This window comes from Nicotiana tabacum, chromosome 17 (genome assembly GCF_000715075.1).
Source record: "Nicotiana tabacum cultivar K326 chromosome 17, ASM71507v2, whole genome shotgun sequence".
Taxonomy (NCBI): Eukaryota; Viridiplantae; Streptophyta; class Magnoliopsida; order Solanales; family Solanaceae; genus Nicotiana; species Nicotiana tabacum.
Genome location: NC_134096.1, coordinates 101,482,826 through 101,505,789, shown reverse-complemented (window position 1 = coordinate 101,505,789; position 22,964 = coordinate 101,482,826). Strand labels below are relative to the sequence as shown.

Genomic DNA, 22,964 nt, shown 5'->3' with positions numbered 1-22,964 from the left:
CAATCATAATTAAATGTAATACAAAAAGGCGGAATTGAAGACAAGTGGAACAAATAACAGCTAAGAGATAAAAATTTAACCGTGAAATACAAATGGTGGTACTGACTATCCACAGTGATACATCGTCAGTCACAACACAGCATCTACTCAGCATGATTTAAAAATTCTAGAAATTACCCGTATTTTAAGTTATCACTTTGACCAAATATTCACTGTTCCTCCTCTATAAATACCATCCAATATTAAGAAACTTTACACATTCATTAAACAGAGAAAGAAATAAACACACACAAATACAAATTCCGCCGCCCACCGTTGCATGGCCAACAAGGTTGTTTGTCCGAAACTCCTCAAAAACCTCGGATTTCATGTCCGCCGTTTAAACTCAGCTCCGTCTCCCCTTTCCGCCGTCCCGCCTTTAAGTTTCACCGGCGATTTTAACGCCACCACCGTCACGACACCAAATCTGGTGGACACCGTACCACAGATTAATACAGTCCCTGACAAGAATAACATTATCAATTTTGACGATGTTAAGGAGCTGTTCTACGGCGTTCCTACCTCAAAGTTGATAAGATCAACGCTGACGCTACAGATGGCAGCGATTGATCCAATGGTTGATATGGGGATGTGGGTAATGAATTCTAAGCTCATGGAAATGCCTATTTTTAGGGAGGTAATGCTGGGATTTGTTAAGAATACATTTTATGAACATTTTTGTGCTGGAAAAGACTTAACGGAAGTCCGTAGGACCGTTAGCAAACTATCGGACGGCGGCTTAAAAGCCATGCTTGATTATGGGGTGGAACATGCCACCCACAATGAATCTTGTGAACAGAGTATGAAGGCCTTTATTCAGACAATTGAATCAACCAAGTCACTTCCACAATCTTCGGTAAGATCGAAATCCTAAAGATTCTTTTTGGAAGAAACTTGTTTCTGGTTTTAACCTAATGTGTTCTTAAATTTGAGGAGAAATGGTAACTAATTTAGTAGTAATATTCTAATATTCCTGAAAAGGAAGATCTTCTGTACATAATTTAATATTTTTTTGAATGTTTTTATAAACGAAAAGGAATTCAAAGATTCACTTTTATACTAAAAGAATCTTTCAGATTCTTCCAAAATTCTTGGATCTACTTTCAATTAACAATAAAGATCTGACTTTTTGTTTTTGTCTAAATGAAATGGGATGTATAATCAAACTTTGTCAACGAAATAAGAAAGATCTCTAATAAAGTTACTCCATTATATATGATGAAACAGACTAGCTTTGTGGTGGTGAAGATAACTGCAATTTGTACACCTCGGCTGCTCAAAAGAATGAGTGATTTGCTGAGATGGGAACACAAAGATCCTTCATTCAATCTTCCTTGGAAGCAAAAGACACTTCCACTTTTCGCCGAATCAAGCCCTCTTTATCATACTTCGAAAAAACCAGAGCCTCTAACGGTAGAGGAAGAGCGTGATCTGCAATTAGCTCACAAAAGACTTACGAAAATTTGCGAGAAATGCTTGGAACACGACGTTCCTTTACTCATTGATGCCGAGGATACAACTATTCAACCTGGAATTGATTACATGGCTTATTCTGCAGCAATTAAGTACCACAAAGACGATGGCCCTTTGATTTTCGGAACAATTCAAGCTTACTTGAAAGACGCGAAAGAAAGAATGGCGATAGCGAAAAAAGCTGCAGAGAAAATGGGAGTTCCAATGGGATTTAAGTTGGTGAGGGGTGCTTATATGTGTAGTGAGAGAGAGTTGGCTTCTCGATTAGGATTCCAATCTCCAATTCATGATAGCATTGAACAAACACATGCTTGCTTCAATTCTTGCGCTGAGTTTATGATTGAAGAGATTGCTAATGGCTCTGGAGCGGTTGTTCTTGCTACTCATAACATTGAGTCAGGTAAAAATCAGAAAAAGTTTGGGCTTTTAGTTGTGTCTTTTATTTAAAGGTGTTGTCTAACCAGTACAATGTGTTTTTGTCATAAATAGGAAAACTTGCTGCAACTAAAGCAATAGATTTGGGAATCAAGGATAGTCAAAAGCTCCAATTTGCTCAGCTATATGGTATGGCAGAGGGACTTTCTTTTGGCCTGAGAAATGCAGGATTTCAAGTGAGCAAGTATTTGCCATTTGGACCTGTAGACCAGATTATGCACTACCTTATGAGGAGAGCTGAAGAAAACAGAGGCATGTTATCTACATCGGCATTCGACAGACAACTCATGAGGTAAACATCAGTACCAAAATTTTCTAAAAGATAGAAAGATTTTTATATATACTGGACGCGTTCTTAATTTGATTCGGTATGTGTTTGCAGGAAGGAGTTGAGCAGGAGACTTAAAGTGGCAACTTCTTGAATTCATATTGACAATGGAAGTCTATATTAGTAAGTAAGAATAAGCGAGGAACCATCCCCCAACTACTGTAAATAATTCAATGGCGTGGCAGAAATGATCTTGATCAGGCAAACCATCTGGTTAAAATGCACAAGGAGCATATTCCACTTGTAGTATCTTTTTCCCTATGCGATTTTTAGGTCTATTATATTGTAGCACCTTTGTTATATTTGGTTTCGTATTAGAAATGGAAAAAAGGTACCCAAAGTGGAGCCGAAATGTTGAAAAATTGCAAATGTTTATTTATTTCTCCCTCATGATTATATGGCATGTTATTTTTAGATTTATTGGCCATGATTAAAATAAAAAATTCCTTAACTATAGAACTAAAGATGCAAAAAGCAACTAAGTAATATTATTGGTTAACTACCAGGTTTCAAATTTGGTTTTAATGTCTAAGCATATGGCTTAACACCAGAAAAATAATCCAAAAATGTCACTGAATTAAAGAGCCGCAAAATAAATGACAAGTTGTTGCACCAGAAGGCACGAACTCAACATCAGAAGAATCGATGAAACAAGACCATTCGGGTTCAATCATTTTAAAGCAATTTGATGTACAAAAAGGAACATGCAAGTAGGCAACTGGTGGACCTATGTTTCCGAACCTTAATCGTGAAAAGGACACATGATAATATAATAACCCTCTCCAATGATACATATATTATCTATAATGGCGCATCATTTTCATGAAATGTCAATTTTGGGATTCATACTACGAATTCTAATAACAAAAAAAAAAAAAGGAAATTGATTTTCTAAAAGTTATGCGTTATATGTAAAATAATAAAAAGCTTCAATCTCAAGTTAGTTGCGGACAGATATTTGAATCATGAACAACCATACGATGATTTAAGTTCTCGTTGTGCCTAGCTACTTAAGTAAAACTCTTCGGGAGGCTGCAAACCCCTTGTCATTAATGCTTGAGCATGATTTTTACGTACCGCGTCGTATACTTTATATCCCCACCAAACAGGCAAGTTGTTAGATGCAATATTTAATGAACCCTTATTTGCCTACAAACATCTGTAACAATTGTAACTTTCACAATCCGCAGTGAATCATGTCTCTATCACAATCAAATAAACAAAGTCTTTATGAGATATCATGACTATATTTTATTAACAGATCAGACGATGTATTAAACAAAGATATCTTAATTACCTGCATAATTCACCTACCTCAAAAGTGGATCTAGAATAAGGTGGGTTCGACCTTTAATGTTTTGGAACAACTTTGTACTCTTACAATTATGAATTCAAATCGATCTATTCATATTCGTCTAAAATTTCTGTGGAGCATTACTACATCTGCCCTGCCTACCTCCGAAATTTCGTGGAAGCTTCATGAACGTCCAAATATAGAACTGACATCCAAAGTAACTCTGGAGATAGTTGAATTCCAAGTTAGAACAACGTTACAGTAGCTCCAGCTCATTAATTGGCCATGTCCCAACTACCATTCACCTAACACACTCCTCTCTGTGTGAAAATAGAAAGTTGAAAAAGAAAACAAGAATCAGAAATCGTGTCCAAACAAGTCTGAAATCTCTTTTAACACCTGCCAAACATTTTTCACTCATTTGTTACAAGTATGCACTTCAAAACGTTACAACAGAGCCAAGGGCTGTCCTGTATAATTTTTCCTCGCTAGAGAAGGTACCCAAGGAAACAATAATTTCTGTAGTTCATTGCTTATAATATAAATCATAAACTTTGCTCATTCTATAGCTTCCATTATGTATTCTCTTTGATACACAAACATGAGCCCCAATAAGAGAACTACTAACATTGTCCAGTTAGATGCTTCAGCCATGAATTCCAGTTAAAATGAGCAGAAAAAACACATTTTATCACTGATGGGTACGTAGATACAGATAAAGTATTGCACGCTCAACAATTTCATAAAAGGAAAAGTAACAGAATCTTTTACTGGTGCAGAGACAGAAGCCTACAAAGTACTTCATGCACAGTACATATTTTTATTAAGTGGAAAACTATATCAAAATCTAAAGGTTAAATCATGCCTGGCTCCGCAAAAGAGACAAACATGCCCTGCTCTACAGGGGAATGAGTTCTGGTGCAAGTGATGGCAAAATCTATGCAAGTTTAATTTTCATGAGAACTTCAATTATTTTATTTTTGGTTACTGAGCAAGAAATTAAATGAGAACTTCAATTATTCATTCATTTGCAAAAACCTAAAGTAGAGCAAGAAGAATTAATTATAACTGAGACATTACTTATATATTATGCCAAAGCTCATATTTTATTGTTTGTATTTTAGCATAAACAAAAAAGAATGAGAATTTCGGGCTGCGGGACAATGAAATAAGAGAGGTAGTTGCAACTTATGCATCCAGAAACATCATGTTGTTAGAAGAGACATGCAGATGAGTCAGTCATGACTCATTCATGAGTAGATCAATACCCTCAAATTAAGATATCAGATATTACCAACAAAACTTTTACACGTACGGCCAGTAGGAAAAAGCTGGCAGTGGATATATGACTCATCTATTTTCTTATATTGGTTGAAATTTGTTGGTGACATTAAATATTTTTTTTAGCAAATCACAACATCTCAACATTACATATCACATAAAAAGGTGATCATGATTACTTTAGACAAAGTTAATTGGAGGCCAATTTTTGAATGTCAAAAGATTAAAATTTTCAAACATCTACTCCATTTCTTTTTAGCTACCGATAAATAATAGGCCATTTTAAAAGCAGTACGAAATAGTAAGCTGTTTTTTTAATGATATGTTCAAGAGATCTTCCTTGAACCTAGCTAGAAATTAAAGCAGATGAATTTACTCTTTAGAAATGCAACCCAGAAGCTGTGACAGAAAGTAGTTAGTAGCTTTTTCTTAAGTATTTAGCTTTAATGTTGAAAGGAAGTGTGTCTAGCATAGGGGTGGCTAGTGGGCCGGTTAGGACCGGGATCGGCCCAGGACCGCAAACCCACATGGGCGGTGGGCCTAAACGGTCCTAACCGGATAGGACCGGGACCGTGGGGTGGTGAGCCGGGTAGTGGGCCGGTCTCATAGGGAGGCCCGCGAGACGGGGACTGTTTAGGACCGAAACCGGCTCAGAAGTGGGCCGGTTCAAGCGGTCCTAAACGGGCCTAACGGATAATTTTTATAAATAAAAAAATTGACCGTTTGGCCATTTAAAAACTAGCCGTTTGGTCTGCTAAAATAGCCGTTGGCTATTTGCAAAATAGCCATTTAACCCCCCCAAATTTTGTTTTAACCCCAAACTTTTTATAATTACACTTTTCCCTATTTTCAACTATAAATACCCCCTCATTCTTTTATTTTTCTCACAAAATCATCAATCTCTCTCTAATATTCTTCTATAATTGCTTACTTAATTGTTACAATTTGTGCAAAATTGTGAAGTTGGTAAATTGAAGTCTTCAAGTCTTCTACGATAATTATTTTTAAACAAGTTGTTCGTCAATTCGGTAAACTTATTCCAACTCTTAAGTTTTAATATTATAGTTTTGTTTGTTTTATTTACTTTGCTTGATTAATTAAGATGGCTTATTCCATAAAAAAAATATTTAGTAAAAATAAGGAAAAATTCAAGAGTGGTGAATCTAGTGGCCAATATGTTCCTCCTCCACTTCCCCCGGCTCCCCGGCCGAAACCTATTACCCGTCCTACACCTGCTATTCTTGATAGCGATAATAGTTTATTACAATTTACCGAGAGTCAATTTTGCCATAATATTGTACCCGGTGAACAATTAAACCATAAATATATAAATGCTCTTTATGGCAATCCAACTATTGATGAAAATGATGAAGAAGAAATAGATTTTGATGAAACGCAACCGGATGACGATACACCCACTAGTCCTGCTCCTGAAGTTAACCCAACTAATAATAATCCAAATGATCCCCGTCTGACCCTCCTGTTACTTCCCCTACTTTTTCTAGACAACCTTTTAAACGGGCAGAAACATCTCTTGTTTGGCCATTTTTACTCAACTAAGAGAAAAAAATAGGGTATTAAGTGTAAAACTTGTGGCAAAGAGTTAGTTTTTAAATATATTGGAAGTCGGGGGGGACGGAAGGAGGGGGGGGGGAAGTTTGACTAGACACATATTGCTACACCCTCAAGATAAAGCTAGATATTTTCGTATTAAAGCTTTGGCCGAGGGGACAAGTGCACCTAGTATGGCTGACTTTAGTACCGGGTCAAATTAATTTCAACCGAGAATTAACACTGTTATCGGTGGTATTTTATATTATGATCCAAAAAAAGATCGGGAAGAATTGGCAAAAATGGTTACTGTTATGTGCTTACCCTATAGTTTTCCTTCTAACCCTCACTATGTACATTATATTAGAAAAGTTTATAATCCTGCTTATAAAGGTTTTTCTCGCACAACCGTAAAGAGTGATATTTATAAATATAAACATGAATATGAACAATATTTGCGCTATTTATTTACTCATATAAATTATCGTGTTGCTATTACAACTGATATTGGTAGAAGTGGTAATGACTGTGATTACCTTACTGTTACCAGTCATTGGATTGATGAGGATTGGATAATGCAAAAGCGCATTATTGCTTATAGAATAATTAATTCACGTCACACAGGGCAGTTTATTTCTAGCACGATTACGGATATTTGTAGATATTTTTGCATTAGTGATAAAATAATATCAGTTTCAATGGATAATGCTACTAGTAACACAAATGATGTAACCTTGCTTACCACTACACTAAGTCCTGCATTTAGTAACATTTTTCATGTTAGATGTATTTGTCATATTTACCATTTAATTGTGGGTGATGGTATGCGAATTTTTAATGTTGAAATTGAAAAGGTTAAAATGGCTCTTAATTGACTTTTTTATTCAAACCGTAGAAGTAGACTTAGAGAATATTTTAAAAGATGCGATGAATTTGGCCTAAGAGAAAGAAAGGTTCCTAAACTTTGTCCAACTAGATGGAATTATATGCATGAAAGTTTAGTTGTTGCATATGAATTTAGAAACCCCATAAACTCAACGTTTAATGATCATGTAAGTGATGATGATGAGCACCTTACAAATGCGGATTGGGCTAATATTAAAATGCTTGTAGATTTTTTAGAAAAATTTCATATTGCTATAAATGAATTTTCTGGGCAATATTATCCTACTATTTCTAACTGTTTAGTGTATATTGCAGAACTTGCAAATTTATTTGATCATTTTTCAGAGGGTGGAGAAATTTATCAACTTGCTATTGATTCCATGAGAAAAAAATTTAAAAAATATTTTTTCCTTATTCCCCCTATTTATGGTGTTACTGCATTGTTAAATCCTACTATGAAATTAGGAGGTACTCAATTTTGGTATAAAACTATTTATAATGGTTTAGCACTTGAAGATGAGGAGTTGTCTATACTTGCGGACGCAATAGCCTCAATTAAAATAAATATTCAAACTATTTATAATGCTTATCAAGTTGCATTAGATCATGCTAGACCAAATGTTCCAACTCCTTCTTTTTCTAGTTCTCAATCATCTAAAAGAACTGCGGGAGTAAGAGCACTTAGTGCTTGGGCAGGGTTCAGGGGTTCTCAAGGTTCTAGTACTAGTGATTTTTCACAACTAAATGAGTTTGAAGTTTATTTGTCATAGGGAATTGAGGAAGTGAATCCCGACGGCTCCTTTAATATTTTAGAATGGTGGAAGGACAAAGAAAAACACTTTCCGATTCTTTCAAGGATGGCCCGAGATATTTTAACTATTCAAGCTTCAACAGTGGCATCAGAGAGCGCTTTCAGTCAAGCAAGACTTCAACTCGGTGATTATAGAGCGTCTATTAGGGAGAGCTTGGAAAAATCAGTACTTTTCAGAGATTGGATCCGTTTGGAAAGAAGAAATTTTGGACTTGCTGAATCACAACCAGAGGTAGACGAAGCTTATGAAGAAATGCTAGCTGAACTTGCGGAGGCTGATGCTTCACCTGGAAGCGATGATGACCAAGCTTCATTTCCGCCACCACCAACGGAAATTCCTCCGGATCTTGAAGGATTTATGAAATTTGTAAGAGATAACATGTAAATTAACATGTAACTTATATTTTGGCACATCTTGATTAGTTTCTTTTTCTTTTCAATGGTGGTATTAGCACCTTGTTGTGCTCATTCCATAGGGGGAGGAAGACTAAGAAACATATTGCCATAATTTTTTAATGCTATAATAAAAATATAACGCATTGCTTTGAATACCTCTTTACAATATTTTTGTCTTTTTATATATCTTAAGCTATACATATAGTATAATATAGTATATATATATATATATAAATATATATATATATATCTTAAGATGTATATATAGTATATAAATCGAATATTAATGTATAAATCTTAAGATGTATATATAGTAAATCGAATATAGCTTATATATCTTAAGATGTATATATAGTATAGTATAGTATATATATTATAACGCATTGCTTTGAATATCTCTTTACAATATTTTTGTCTTTAAATTTGAATTAAAAATTTAGGTGACAATTTTATAATATAATTTACTAGGAATTGCCTTAGATATTTTTATTACCAATTTTTTTCTCTAACATGTATAAAAATAATTTAAAAAATAGAAAGTTTCTGTTGGGCTCACTTTGGCCCTCTTAGGCCCGGGACTGGCCCACTTGACACGGGACCGCTAGTTCGTGGTCCCGGTCCCGGACCGGTTCCAACGAGAAGCCCGGGACCGCTTAGGACCGGCTCGCCTAGGACCGGACCACTTAGGCCCGGACCCGTAAAGCCCACTTAAAACTGGGCCCGACCCACATGCCACCCTAGTCTAGCACTATACAGGCGACTACAACAAGCTTGACAGGGAATTTTAGAGCTGCCTTAATTTAGGTTTTCCACAGTGGAATTTTCCCATCGTGATCCTTAAGGATGAAAAGGTGGTGAAGTGAATAAAAATTCTTTAGAATGGGATATTTTAGTATTTTCAAAACTTGAGCTATTGGGCACTTTGGCAAATCATCTGCTGGGGCTAGGTGGTTAGTCTTTGCTCCTCGACTAGAATAGCAGATACAAATGCATATCAGCATTATCACCCGCTACGAGTGTCAAATAGGTGGGTTGGGCCGATTTTGGGCGGGTTAAAATGGGCTAAACCAATCAATCCGCGAGTCATTGACCCGGCAAAAGTTACTTGGGTCAAGATGAGCTAAAATTTGGATCATAACCCAGCCCGTCCAACTCTTACCAAACTTTAATTAAATGTGTTATTTTTTATGAATTATATAATTACTATATAAGATTTTTTTTTCTTTTGTTATTGTCATATATAACATCACAAATAAAAATGAATTATTTCTAAGATATTTTGACAAAATTATTCATGGATCAATTTGGGCTAAAAATCAGCCCAACTTTAAATGTGTTGAGATGAGTTGGGTCAAGATGGGCTGAATTCAATAAATGGGGGACGAAGTGCATCAATAGTCACTTTTAAGCCTGCTATTTAAAATATGTCCACAATTTACAATATATTTAAAGATTAACCAATTCTCCCAAACTTCAGGACTAAGTATCCTGAATTTAAAAATTCAAGACTTAGTGTCCTGAATTTTTGAGCTGCTAATTTGAAATTCAGGACTAAGTGTCCTGAATTTCTGAACTACTAATTAAAAATTCAGGACATAAGATTCTAACTTCTGGACATAATTTTCGAACTTTAGGATACGATGTCTCGAAAACGTCGTATCCTGAAATTTGTGCGAAATTGGCTAATCTTTAAATATATTGTAAATTATGGATATATATTTTGAACATCATACTTAAAAGTGGCTACCTGTTGTCATTTTCACATAAATGGGCAGGTCAATAACCAGTCCAATCTTGGGCAGATTGGGCGGGTCATTTGGGATTGGGCCAAATTTGACGGCCCTATCACCGGTCCAAACAAAATTAGAATAATTTGGAATAACTGTAGCAGTCGGCCCAAGAACAAACAACTCCGTTTATTAGTATTATTACTATCTCTTTCGAGCAGAAACCTTATGTATACTCCTTGAACTAATGATGTCGTGAAAAAATATGAGGGTTAGAAAATCATATTATCCAAATGGCATTTAAATATAGGTTTCGAAAGTTCCCTAAGAAGAATGGAATAGTATGGCTAACTAAACTAGTCTTAAAGTACAAATTGTTTAATATTTACAATTAATTCAGTTTTTACAAATAACAAGAAAATGTAGAGGTCCAATTGACTGTTTTTCTTGATGAGCAAGTAAGGAATAGCTGCTTGATTGATAAGGAAAATTAAGTTTGACCTTTTAGTGGTGTAGACTCCCAATTTGCGGGCAAAGATGGCGAATCCTATTTTAGAAAAGCGGCCATTATTAAAGCATCATAGAATAAGCATTAATCTTTTTTTCAAACCAATGGCTGTTAGAATAGTCTATACCTCGCTATATATACACATCGATAGATTCGTTATTATCTTGTTTTCAATTTTATTTCTTCGTCAGCTTCTTCGCGATATATTCCTTTGTCAAGTCTCAACTAAAAATCACTATTCACTAGCATTTTCATTCTCTTGTAACGAAACAAGGCACACGTATGTATTTTTAATCCTTCCTCTCTCATGAAAAACCGAAATTAAAGGGAGAGAGCTGCCAAAAAATAAACTTGTGGGAAATAGAAAATTAATGACTTTTATAGGATAATCTTTTTAAACTCCCATTATTTGCTGAGTTTGTGGCATAATTTCTCCAGAATTTTACAAATAAAGAAAAACACTTTAAAGAAAACAATTTAGTAAAAGATGAACAAGAAATGGATATAGAGAAGGAAGATATTTTATTTCTTCTTTAATTATATGTTCTTTCCATCTATTATAATGCCTTTATATAGGCATGAAAAATGAAAAAATGTGTCATTGAATATGTCATTAAGCATTTAAGAGGAAGATCGTGGAGGAAGATAGATATCCACCATAATTTAATTTTTCTTATAACACTCCCCTTGGATGTCCATAGATAATGTGACTCGTTAAAACCTTATTAAAAAAATCCTAGTGAAGAAAAACTCAGTGTGACAAAACCTTGTAAGAAAAAAAGAGTACACCGCGTATTAACTCCCCCTGATGAGAGCATCAATTCACATCATTGAGCATTCACATCCTAATCTTGTACACTAGTTTCTTGAATGTTGACGTCGGTAGAGATTGGTGAACAAATCAACCATATTATCACTTGAACGGATATGTTGCACATTGATATCACCATTCTTTTGAAGATCATGTGTGAAAAACAACTTTGGTGAAATGTGCTTTGTCTTATCTCCTTTTATGAATCCTCCCTTCAATTGGGTTATGTATACTTCATTGTCTTCATACAAAATTGTGGGTAGTTTGTCACACTTCAAACCACATTTGTCTCGAATAAAGTGTATTATAGACCTCAACCATACACATTCTCGACTTGCTTCATGAATAGCAATTATCTCAGCATGATTAGATGAAGTAGCCACGATTGATTGCTTAGTCGATCGCCAAGATATGGCAGTGCCTCCACATGTAAACAAATAACATGTTTGATATCGAGCTTTGAATGGGTCATATAAATACCTAATATTAGCATAACCAACAAGATCGGGACTGCAATTATTTTCATAAAATAAGCCCATATCGGTAGTCCCTTTTAGATACCACAATATGTGTTTAATTCCATTCCAATGTCTCCTTGTAGGAGAAGAACTATATCTTGCTAAGATATTAACTGAAAAGGTTATGTCAGGCCTTGTAGTGTTAGTAAGATATATTAGTGCACCAATTGCACTAAGATATGGTACTTCAGGACCAAGAAATTCTTCATTCTTTTCTTGAGGTCGGAATGAGTCCTTATTCACATCAAGTGATTGAACAATCATCAGTGTACTTAATGGATGTGCTTCATCCATGTAAAATTGTTTCAATACCTTTTCTATATAGGCATATTGATGAACAAATGTCCCGTTTGCCAAATATTCAATTTGCAAGCCAAGACATAATTTTGTCTTTCCGAGATCTTTCATTTCGAATTCCTTCTTTAAATAATCAATTGTCTTTTGGAGTTATATAGGAGTTTCAATAATGTTTAGGTCATCAACATATACAGCAAGTACAACAAACTCCGATATTTTTTTTATTATAAAAATATATGGACAAATGGCATCATTTATATAATCTTTCTTTAATAAATACTCATTAAGGCGGTTATACCATATTTTTTCTAATTGCTTTAGACCATATAAAGATCTTTGTAATTTGATTGAAAATATTTCCCAGGATTTTGAATTATGTGCGTCAGACATTTTAAATCCCTCGAAAATTTTCATGTATATCTCATTATCAAGTGAGCCTTAAAGGTAAGTTGTAACTATATCCATTAAATACATGTCAAGCTTTTCATGGACAACAAAACTAATGAGATAACGGAACGCTATAGCATCCATAACAGGAGAATACGTCTCTTCATAATCGACACCAGGCTTTTGTGAAAATTCTTGTGCAACAAGGCGTGGCTTATATCTTTGTACCTCATTTTTCTCATTCTTTTTACGTGCAAAGACTCATTTATAGCCAACAGGTTTAACACCATTAGATATTTGGACTACAGACCCAAAAACTTTACGTTTCGCAAGTGAATCCAACTCAGATTGGATTGTTTCTTGCCATTTTTGCCAATCACGTCTTGGTCGACATTCTCCAACTGATTAAGGTTCAAGATCCGCATTATCTTGCATAATATTAGATGCAACATTGTATGCAAAGACATATTCTACCATTATATTCAATCGATTCAAATCTGTCTCAATATCGATTGGATTTATTGATAGTTCCTTATTTTCTTGAGTCTCAGTCTCATTGATTTCCTCATGAATCTCAGGATTGGTTAAATCATGGGTTTCTTTATGAGATTCATTCGTAGTGTCATCTTGATCATTTATTTTCCTTTTTCTAGGATTTCGATCCTTAGAACCCAACGGTCTGCCACGCTTTAGGCGTGCTTTTGACTCATTAGCTATGACACTAGAAGATTGTCCAACAGGGACATCAATACAAAGGAAAATTCTCTGCAGGGATATGTGATTTCGTTATCCTTTTCAGATCCGTAAATGCGTCTGGCATTTGATTTGCTATTTACTGCAAATGAATAATCTTTTGTACCTCTTTTTCACAAATAGAGGTACGTGGATCAAGATGAGATAATGATGGATTTTTTCACGAAATTTTCCGTTTGATTTCACCAATTTACCCCCATAATTTTGGGAAGAATGCCTTATCGAATCGACAATTTGCAAATCGAGTAGTGAACAAATCTCCCGTTAATGTTTCGAGGTAGCGAATAATGGAGGGCGATTCAAACCCAACATATATTCCTAACCTTATTTGGGGATCCATCTTGGTGCGATATGGCTGTGCTACAGGCACATATACTGCGAAACCAAAAATTCTTAAATGTGATATATTAGGTCCATGATCCAAAACTAATTGCAACGGGGAATATTTATGATAATTTGTCAGTCTAAGATAAACTAGTGTTGCAACATACAAAATGGCATGACCCCAAACAAAAGTGGGTAATCTCGTTTTCACGAGTAAGGGTCTGCTATGACTCTGCAAGGCCATTTTGAGTGTGAACATGAGCTACAGGATGTTCCACTTTTATCCCAATTGATAAGAAATAATCATTAAATGCTTGGGATGAAAACTCAACAACATTATCAAGTTGAATAGACTTAATTGGATTATCAAAAAACTGTGTCCGTAATCGAATTATTTGTGCCATTAATTTCGCAAACACCAGGTTGCGAGATGACAATAGGCACATATGATACCATCTAGAAGATGCATCTACTAAAACCATAAAATATCTAAATGACCCACTAGGTGGGTGACTAGGTCCACAAATATCCCCTTGTGTACGTTCTAAAACCACAGAGGACTCAATTCCAACCTTTGTTGGTGATGGTCTAATAATTAACTTGCTTTGATAACAAGAAGTGCAAAAAAATTCATTTTTTTAAAGAATCTTTAAATTCTTTAATGGATGCCCATTTGAGTTTTCTATAATTACTCTTATCATAATTGATCCAGGATGTCCCAATCGATCATGCCAAAGTACAAAATTATTGGAATTAGTAATATTTTGGTTTACGATAAAAGGTGCCTCAATTACACTAATTTTTGTCCAATACAGGCCACAAGATAAAGATGAGAACTTCTCAATAACCCTTTTCTGGCCAGAGACATTCTTGGTAACGATGAGATATTCGAGATTATTCTCATCTATTGTCTCAATATGAAATCCATTTCGGCGGATATCTTTAAAACTCAACAAGTTCCTCTTGGACTTGGAGGAGAACATTGCATTCTCTATGATAAGTATTGTTCCCTTAGGCAGAGTTATAGTAGCTCTTTCAGAGCCTTCGATTAGATTACTACTACCAGAAATTGTAGTAATATCCGCCTTACACATACTTAAATGAGAGAAATATTTCTTCTCTTTGAATATTGTATGTGTCGTACATGAATCAATTAAGCAAATATTTTTACAATTGAACTTTGATTCCAGTTTGCTTTGAGAGATATCCATATTTACTTCCCATGGTTTGAAATACAAAAATAAGTATATGAATAAATATTTGTATTTTCAGAGGAAAAAAAATTTTTAAACTAATTATTCAATAATGACCTTTTAATGCAATTTCAAGCAAACTCAGATTATAGAAGTTATAAGTTGGTTGAAATAATTAAGGGATATATATTGAGAATTAAATATATGTGCAGAGAAAAATAGCTAATTACGTGAATGAATGACACAAGCTATAAATATGACCCAAGTCATTTCTATTCACTTGCTTTAAAAATTGCCATTTAAGAAAACAACAAAACAGTGTCAAATAATTTTACCAACAAGTATGTTTTAGAAAAATCATTTGCTTGAACACAAATATTATAAGCTCACAAACCTTGAACACAAATATTATAAGTGCGGACAAATTTGTTATAAAATATTAGAACTATATTTAATTAAAACTAACTAACACTATTCCATAAAATATATAGTATTAATTGGTACTGATGACTACTACTCATGTAAAGAAGTGTGATTACATGATGTTTATTCACTAGTTATTATGAATATGCAAAAAAAACATTAATTAAACTACTCAATTATCTTTAACAACGGATCCATCACCAATCAAGTGGTCTATTTTTCCATCAGGGTGCTCAAAGAAGTCTGCCACATCCAGTGAGTGATGTCAAATTCATTATCATAGACAAAATTAGTTTCGGGGCCTTTATTCTTTAGAGATGCTTGGTAAAGCTCAACCAAATATTTTGGTATGCGACAAATATTTGTCCAATGCCCTTTTCCACCGAAATGATAGCATTCAGTTTCTGAACCCTTTGCCTTTAGTTTCTCATCTTTCCCTTTCCACTTTTGGAAGTTACTTTTCTTTCAGGAATGATTAACACTAGGAAAATTTCTTCCTTGGCCACGACCACGAAAAGGGCCACGACCTTTTTCACGCTTAGCATAATGGGAATACACCTCATCCACTTTAGGAAATGGTGTAGACCCAGTGGGTCGATTTTCGTGATTTCTCATAAGCAAGTCGTTGTTTCGTTCAGTCACAAGGAGAAGAGAAATCAACTCAGAGTACTTCTTGAAACCTTTCTCTCGGTACTGCTGTTACAAGACCATATTGGAGGCATGAAATGTTGTGAACATTTTTTCAAGCATTTCATAGTCAGTGATACTATCTCCACAGAGTTTCAATTTAGAAGTAATTCTGAACATCGCAGAATTATATTCAGAAACATAGTTAAAGTCTTGGAGCCTCAGATGAGCCCAATCATATCGTGCTTGTGGAAGAGTGACCGACTTTAAGTTGTTATATCTTTACTTTAAGCCATTCCACAAAACAAGTGGATCTTTGACCGTGAGATATTCTATTTTCAACCCTTCATCAAGGTGATGGCGCAAGAAAATCAAGGCCTTAGCACAATCTTGGGTAGATGCTTTATTTCTATCTTTAATGGCGTCTCAAAGACCCATTGCATCTAAATAGATTTCAGCATCCAACACCCATGTCATATAGTTCTTGCCCGAAACTTTCTTTTCATAATATCAGTCATAATTAAAAGAGGAGAAAAATTATACCTTAATCTTCTCAAAGAGTTTCTTGAGACTGTAGAGTCACGTTCTGATAATGTGTTATAAAATAAAAGCAATTTAGTAAATCATGAACAAGAAATGGAGATAGAGAAAAGGAAGAGATTTTATTTCTTCTTCAATTGTGTGTTCTTTCCATCTATTACAATACCTTTATATAGGCATAAAAAATGAAGAAATGTGTCATTGAATATGTCATTAAGTATTTGAGAGGAAGATAGACATCCACCATAGTTTGATTTTTCCTATAACAATTATGATTATTAGACTAGTTAAAGCTCAAACCCAACATTCTAGCAAAATGGTCATTAAGAGAAGCCTTGTTTAACCCAAAAATAGATTTTTCGGTCAAAGTTAATATCAAGAAGAAATTAGGTTACTGATAAGCAAAATTACTTCATTTTCTTGGTAATAAAAAGAATAATGGAAACAATAAACAAGGAAAGAGAACTTAAAGTAGATTGCTAATCTTCCCCAAAATTGCAGTTTGGACCTTTTGAATAAAGCAAATGACTAATTGCATATATTTATAAAAAGTCAGATGCCTTTACAAATGAGGATCTGGTCCTTATATAAAGATACGTAATTACAACGGTTTCAATACTTAATTCTGGCTTGTTAATGACATTAATTGCCTTGATTGCCTGTTACTACATATAATTGTAACGACGTCATTAATGACCAAGGATTCTTTATAACCACGATCAATGCCGATTTCTTTTCCTTACTTATAACAGTTTCATGAACCTTCCCTCTTTATGGTCTTCATCCATTCCGTACCTATTTTTTCTCTTCTAGTTGTCAGGTCCGTTAATTTTTTTGGAAAAATACCGGGGGTACTCCGCTCGTGCCTTTTCTATTCTTTAATTTACTGAACTGGATCTGCCACTTGTCACCTTGCTAATGATCCACGTGTCATACCTTTTTTCCACCAATACAGATAGTCCCCCTACTTTCTGAATATTCTCAATTGAATATTCGGGAAGTGGTAAATATTTATAGCGAGAATTTCTTGCTGCCTTTTCCCGATTATCATAATGCCTTCTTCAGAATCGACGAGGCATACGTCAACTCCATTCAATGCTCAAGAAATATGTCCCATTGTAATTGGCTCTACAACTTGCATCGCCTTTTTAGGATTTTTCTGTGACTGCACCAATCACGAAGTGACGTTTCCAAGATGACAGTTCATAATGATCAACTCTGATGACAGTTTCTTTCTCCTATAAATACTTTATCACACTCAATTTCGATAGTCTCTTCCTTCTTCCTTGCATTCATATCCCTAACTTCTCTTGTAGTTCTTCATCTTTTCCCTGTATTTCATCTATTAAACGTCTTCTAGTTCATTGAATCCTTCCTCATCATTAGACCCACATAAAGTGGTGATCGTTGATGAACTTCCTACCTCTACAGCCCATATCAGAAGTAGGAGAGGTGGTATACTACGTAGTTTAGGTTCGTTGACAACTCGTAGTTCTACCCCTCTAAGTAGTACTGCTAAGCCATCGTCTTCTAGGGATAGAACACCCATAACTCCTATAACATCTTCTAAAGGGAAGGATCAGAACGAACCCATGCAAGAAACTATTGTTTCTGAGATTGTCCCACAAGAGTTCTCTTTTATATCAGATCGTGAAGCTATGAAAAAACAGGTTTCTTTCATAGCTTCTCTTAACCCTGTTGATCATTACCCTAGCTTGATTACCCCCAAGCCTTCTTTCCTTGGTTCGACGTGAATGCCATTGGAAACCTGATTTTCTAGTGATAACTACTAGTGCTAACCAAAGAATCACCTCTTACCATTCAAGTTACTCCTTTGTTTACACATATCCTTTTACTTTAGGGTTTACTCCTCCTTTTGATCCCGTGATTATTGAGTTATGCCGCTACTTCAATATTTGCCTCGGTCAAATAGGTCCGATTGTGCGGAGGTGATGGTAGACTAGAAACTCATGTTTTAGTCATAATTTGCACTCCAATTACTGCATTTTACTTCTGTTTGAGCTTAAATGTTAGTGTATTACACTTATTATGTATTTTATGCTTTGCAGGAAATGATTCCAAATAAAAAAATAATTTGGAACTAAATCGAACAATGTGAAGCTTTGAAGTCTAATTTAAAGCCCAAGAAATTAAGTCGGGATCACGTTCGGGGTCGAGGACCAAGTCTGGATATCAAAAAGTGAGAAAACAAAAATTACTTTGAGAAAATTTCACTTTTGCGCCGTGAGGCTCATAGCGCTAGTGCAAAATTCCTTCAAAATGAAAAAAAATCTACTCTCTAAAGATCCTCACTAATGTGGCGCATGGGGCGCCGCGCTAGTGTAATTTCGCGGTCCAAGTATCCCAATTCAATTTAGAAAGGGAAGTTTCATCCGGACCCGTTCCTACATGGTATAAATATACCAAAAACACAATTTTTAGAGGACTTTTGACCTTGGAAGCTTTGAGGAGAGCATTGGAGGCTACAAGACACGGGATTTCATCATCTTTTCATCAATTCAATACGGGAGTTTGGATTGTAACGTTAGATTGATACTTTCTCACTCTTTAATTATATTTTGTGATGACTTCTTCCATGATTATGGAATAGTTTCCCTTAGGGTTTGACAGATATGGTATTTTGATAAATATTTGTGGAGTTTAACTCTAGTTCTTTGCTTGAATTTATTTATGAAGCTTAGAATTGTTGCAACTTTATTCACCGGTCTATTTAATCGAAAGAGGAATATTTCGGTGATTATCTTTGCATTATTTTGTTTGATTTAATTCATTGATTCTCTTAAGTAATCGAACGAGCTTGTTGAATTTTTGATTAAATCAAGTTAGGAGAATATTCGAGAGACATTTTCCTAAAAACTAATCCATTAACGCATGCTTGCATATTTTCACCGTGCTTATATTAGTTCACCTCGTAGAGTTAAGATTTAATCGAGAGATGAGTCTTGACTACATGTTTGAACTAATCATCAAGTGAATTCATGAGAATCATTAGAACATTAGAGTGAATTAACTAGAGTTAGATCCCAAATAGCTATCTTGCACCTATCTTGTCAACACCCGTATTCCTCACACTAATAAGAAACCAACTCTGCTAATCTCTAGTTCTTTGCAGTCAATTGTCAATTGCTTTAATTTAGTAGTTAATCGCAGTACGTAACCGATCCAAGTCAAGTTTTGATCATCTTGAATAACAGTTAAACCAAAAATTTGATGAGCGCAAAACATAATACAAAATTAATGCTCGCTAGTCAAAGATAGTATAGTAAAATATCGTCTCTATAGGGATTGGATTTAAAAAATGTTCGAGTAATTTCTGGGTTAACTGCTATTCGGGAGGATCAACACTTGAGTTAAATGATTATGAACTACGTTAACTACTAAAATAAAGCAATTGACAACTGACAACAAGGAATTGGAGATTCACAGAGTTGGTTTCTTATCAATGTGAGGAATAAGGGTTGACAGGATAGGTGCAAGATAGCTATTTGGGATTTAACTCTAGTTTAATTTACTCTAATGTTCTAATGATTCTTACGAATTCACTCAATGATTAGTTTAAACGTGAGTCAAGACTCATCTCTCGATTAAATCTTAACTCCACGAGGTGAACTAATATAAGCACTATGAAAGTATGCAAACATACATTAATGGATTAGTCTTTAGGAAAACATCTCTCGAATATTCTCCTAACTTGATTTAATCGACCATTCAACAAGCTCTTCCGATTACTTAAGAAAATCAATGAATTAAATCAAACAAAATATGCAAAGATAATCACCACAATATTCCTCTTTCGATTAAATAATCCGACAAATAAAGTTGCAATAATTCAAAACTTCATAAACGAATTCAAGCAAGAACTAGAATTAAAATCCATAAATATTTATCAAAACACCATATCCGTTAAACCCTAAGGTAAACTATTCCATAATCATGGAGGAAGTCATCACAAATATAATTAAGGAATAAGAATGCATCAATCTAACGTTACAATCCAAACTCCCGTATTGAATTGAAGAAAAAATGATGAAATCATGTGTCTTGTAGCCTCTAATTCTCTCCCAAAGCTTCCAAGGTCAAAAGTCTTCTAAAATTCGTATTTTTGGTGTACTTATACCGTGTAGGAATGGGCCCGGACGAAACTATCATTTTCAAGCCGAATTGGGATAACTGGACCGCAAAAATACACTAGCGCGACGCGCAATGCGCCACCCCATGCACCACATTAGTGAGTATTTTCAGAGAGTTAATTTTTTCACTCTGCAGGAATTTTGCACTAGCACCCCGCGCCCCGTTCTTTTCTTTCTTTCTTGGCCTCATTTTGAGTGGTGGATTATTCTTGTAGGAACATTCTCAACTTACTTTTGCATTCGTTCACAAGATCAATCCATGCATATTCCTGTAAATCCCCAAAAATAAAATCCACATGATCAAGGTTAGAATAAGAAAACAAAGAAAAAAGGTCATGTGAGTATTCCTCTGGTATGTCCAAGACCGTTTATTCCTCATTCGCTTCTATTAAAGATTGTAAATGTGGATAAGTGGATGTGGGTTTGAACTCTTCTTTTATTGCTTCACAATCAACCAAAGCCTCATCTTCAATCATCTCAATTAAATCAGAGTCCTCTTGTAGAGTGGCCAGTTCTCTCTGTGGGTGCTCATCCTCTTGGGTAGCCTCATCTTCAATTATCTCAATTAAATCAGAGTCTTCTTCACTGATTCTTGTCCATTAAATCAGAGTCTCCCTAGCGTCACGTACTACAAAAGAAATCTTGAAGATAAGTTAACTAAGCAAATATAAAAATAAAAGAAAAAAAATAAAAGTTAATTCATGAATTAGCACCAAAAATCATTTTGAACATTATTGATTACCAATCCCCGGCAACGGCGCCGTTGCTTTCCTTCACTACTTGTCAGGTTTAGTTTCTGCCCCTTTTACCTTCTGTCACTTACTCCACTTATATTCTCCGAAACTCTTTCGTGAAGGTGTCTTTTTCCTTGTGGCTAGAAGTAAAAGAGTTTTAGTCAGCCCTCACGATGACCATGACCGTAGCTGGTATGCTCGATTTGTTGCTGCCCCCACTCGTGAGTTAGTGGGTGATGAAAACATACCTTTCCCTGTAAAGTGGAACTTTGCACGTAAGTATTTTTTCTCTTATTTCCTTACCTTTTTTTATATATGTTTTGATTTTCTTCACATGAATGTATGTTCATTTTTCAGCAACCATGGAAGTCTTTGAAGAAACTCCTGACTTTCGTGATTGGGTAGAAAAAATGATGACTGTTGCTCCCATGGATAATAGATCCTCGAAATTTCTTTCTAAGAAATTAAGATGAAAAGTAAAAACTCACGGCAAATTTTTATTCCCATGGTTTCCATTCTCTTTGTTTGTTCCTTTATTTTAATGCATATACTTTTCCCTTTTTTAGGGTTTCCCATTCATGGCATCAATCCCGCTTCTGTTCATTCTGCGAGGCTTTCTGTAAGCTCCGCACACGAATAGATTTTAAGCGTGTCTTCCTCCAAGATAAAGAATACTGAAGCTTGTGGCTCTGAAGATGAATAGAGTACCGAAGACGGTTCCTTAGTGAGGAAACCACAAGTCAGAAAGCGCGTGGTTTCAGATAATGAAACCCATGGCTCTCAAGATCCCCATCCAAGTCCAATTCCCTTTAGTCTTGTTGATGAGCCAGAGAATGTCCATTTGGATATCTCTGATGAAGATGCTGGTAACTTTGATAACCCCCCCCCCCCAAGGTTTTGAGGGTGAAGAAGAATTTGGTCCTGTCTCAGAAGGGCCTCCACTTGCCACTCTTCTGATGACGTCAGTTGCTCCTGCTGTTAATCCTCCTATTTTTCTGCTTAAGTCAACCCAGTTGTTGCGTCCGATGCTGCTTCTCGTGAAGAAGCTGAGCTTTCAAGCGGTAGACGGGGTATGAAGAAAGTTCTAATTGAAGTCCTCGATGGTGGGAATCTATTGAAGGAGTCTGGACAAGCTGTATTGTGGTTAAAACCATTACTTGGTCCCATGGAAAGGAAAAAGCTCGAGTCTCAGAGTTTCTTGACCCTAATGAATGACATCATCCATTCTTCCCTCAAGGTATATCTTTACTCTTTTTACTTTCATCTCCTTCCTTTCATGTGCGCAACTCCTCTTCTTTTGTCTTTTTATAGATCAATTTGACAGGTACGGAGCTTATGAGAAGGATTTCTTGGACAGATCAATAAGTGATTGAATTGCGCACCGAGGCTGATAATTGGAAAGAGCAATTTGAAGGCCTTCAATTGGACAAAGACGTTCTTGTTGAGGAGAATGGAGCTTTATAACAGCAACTGAGGAT

The 22,964-nt window shown here is 35.3% G+C and overlaps 1 protein-coding gene across 1 annotated transcript; it reads left to right on the top strand.

The window, feature by feature from the left end:
* Nucleotides 1-278: 278 nt before the first annotated feature.
* On the top strand, nucleotides 279-2,632 carry LOC107783527 (proline dehydrogenase 2, mitochondrial-like). Its single transcript, NM_001325364.1, is given in 4 exon segments — nucleotides 279-895; nucleotides 1,267-1,912; nucleotides 2,002-2,239; nucleotides 2,330-2,632. Coding segments are annotated over 4 exon segments (1,500 nt in total). The 5' UTR covers nucleotides 279-319; the 3' UTR covers nucleotides 2,370-2,632.
* Nucleotides 2,633-22,964: the final 20,332 nt, after the last annotated feature.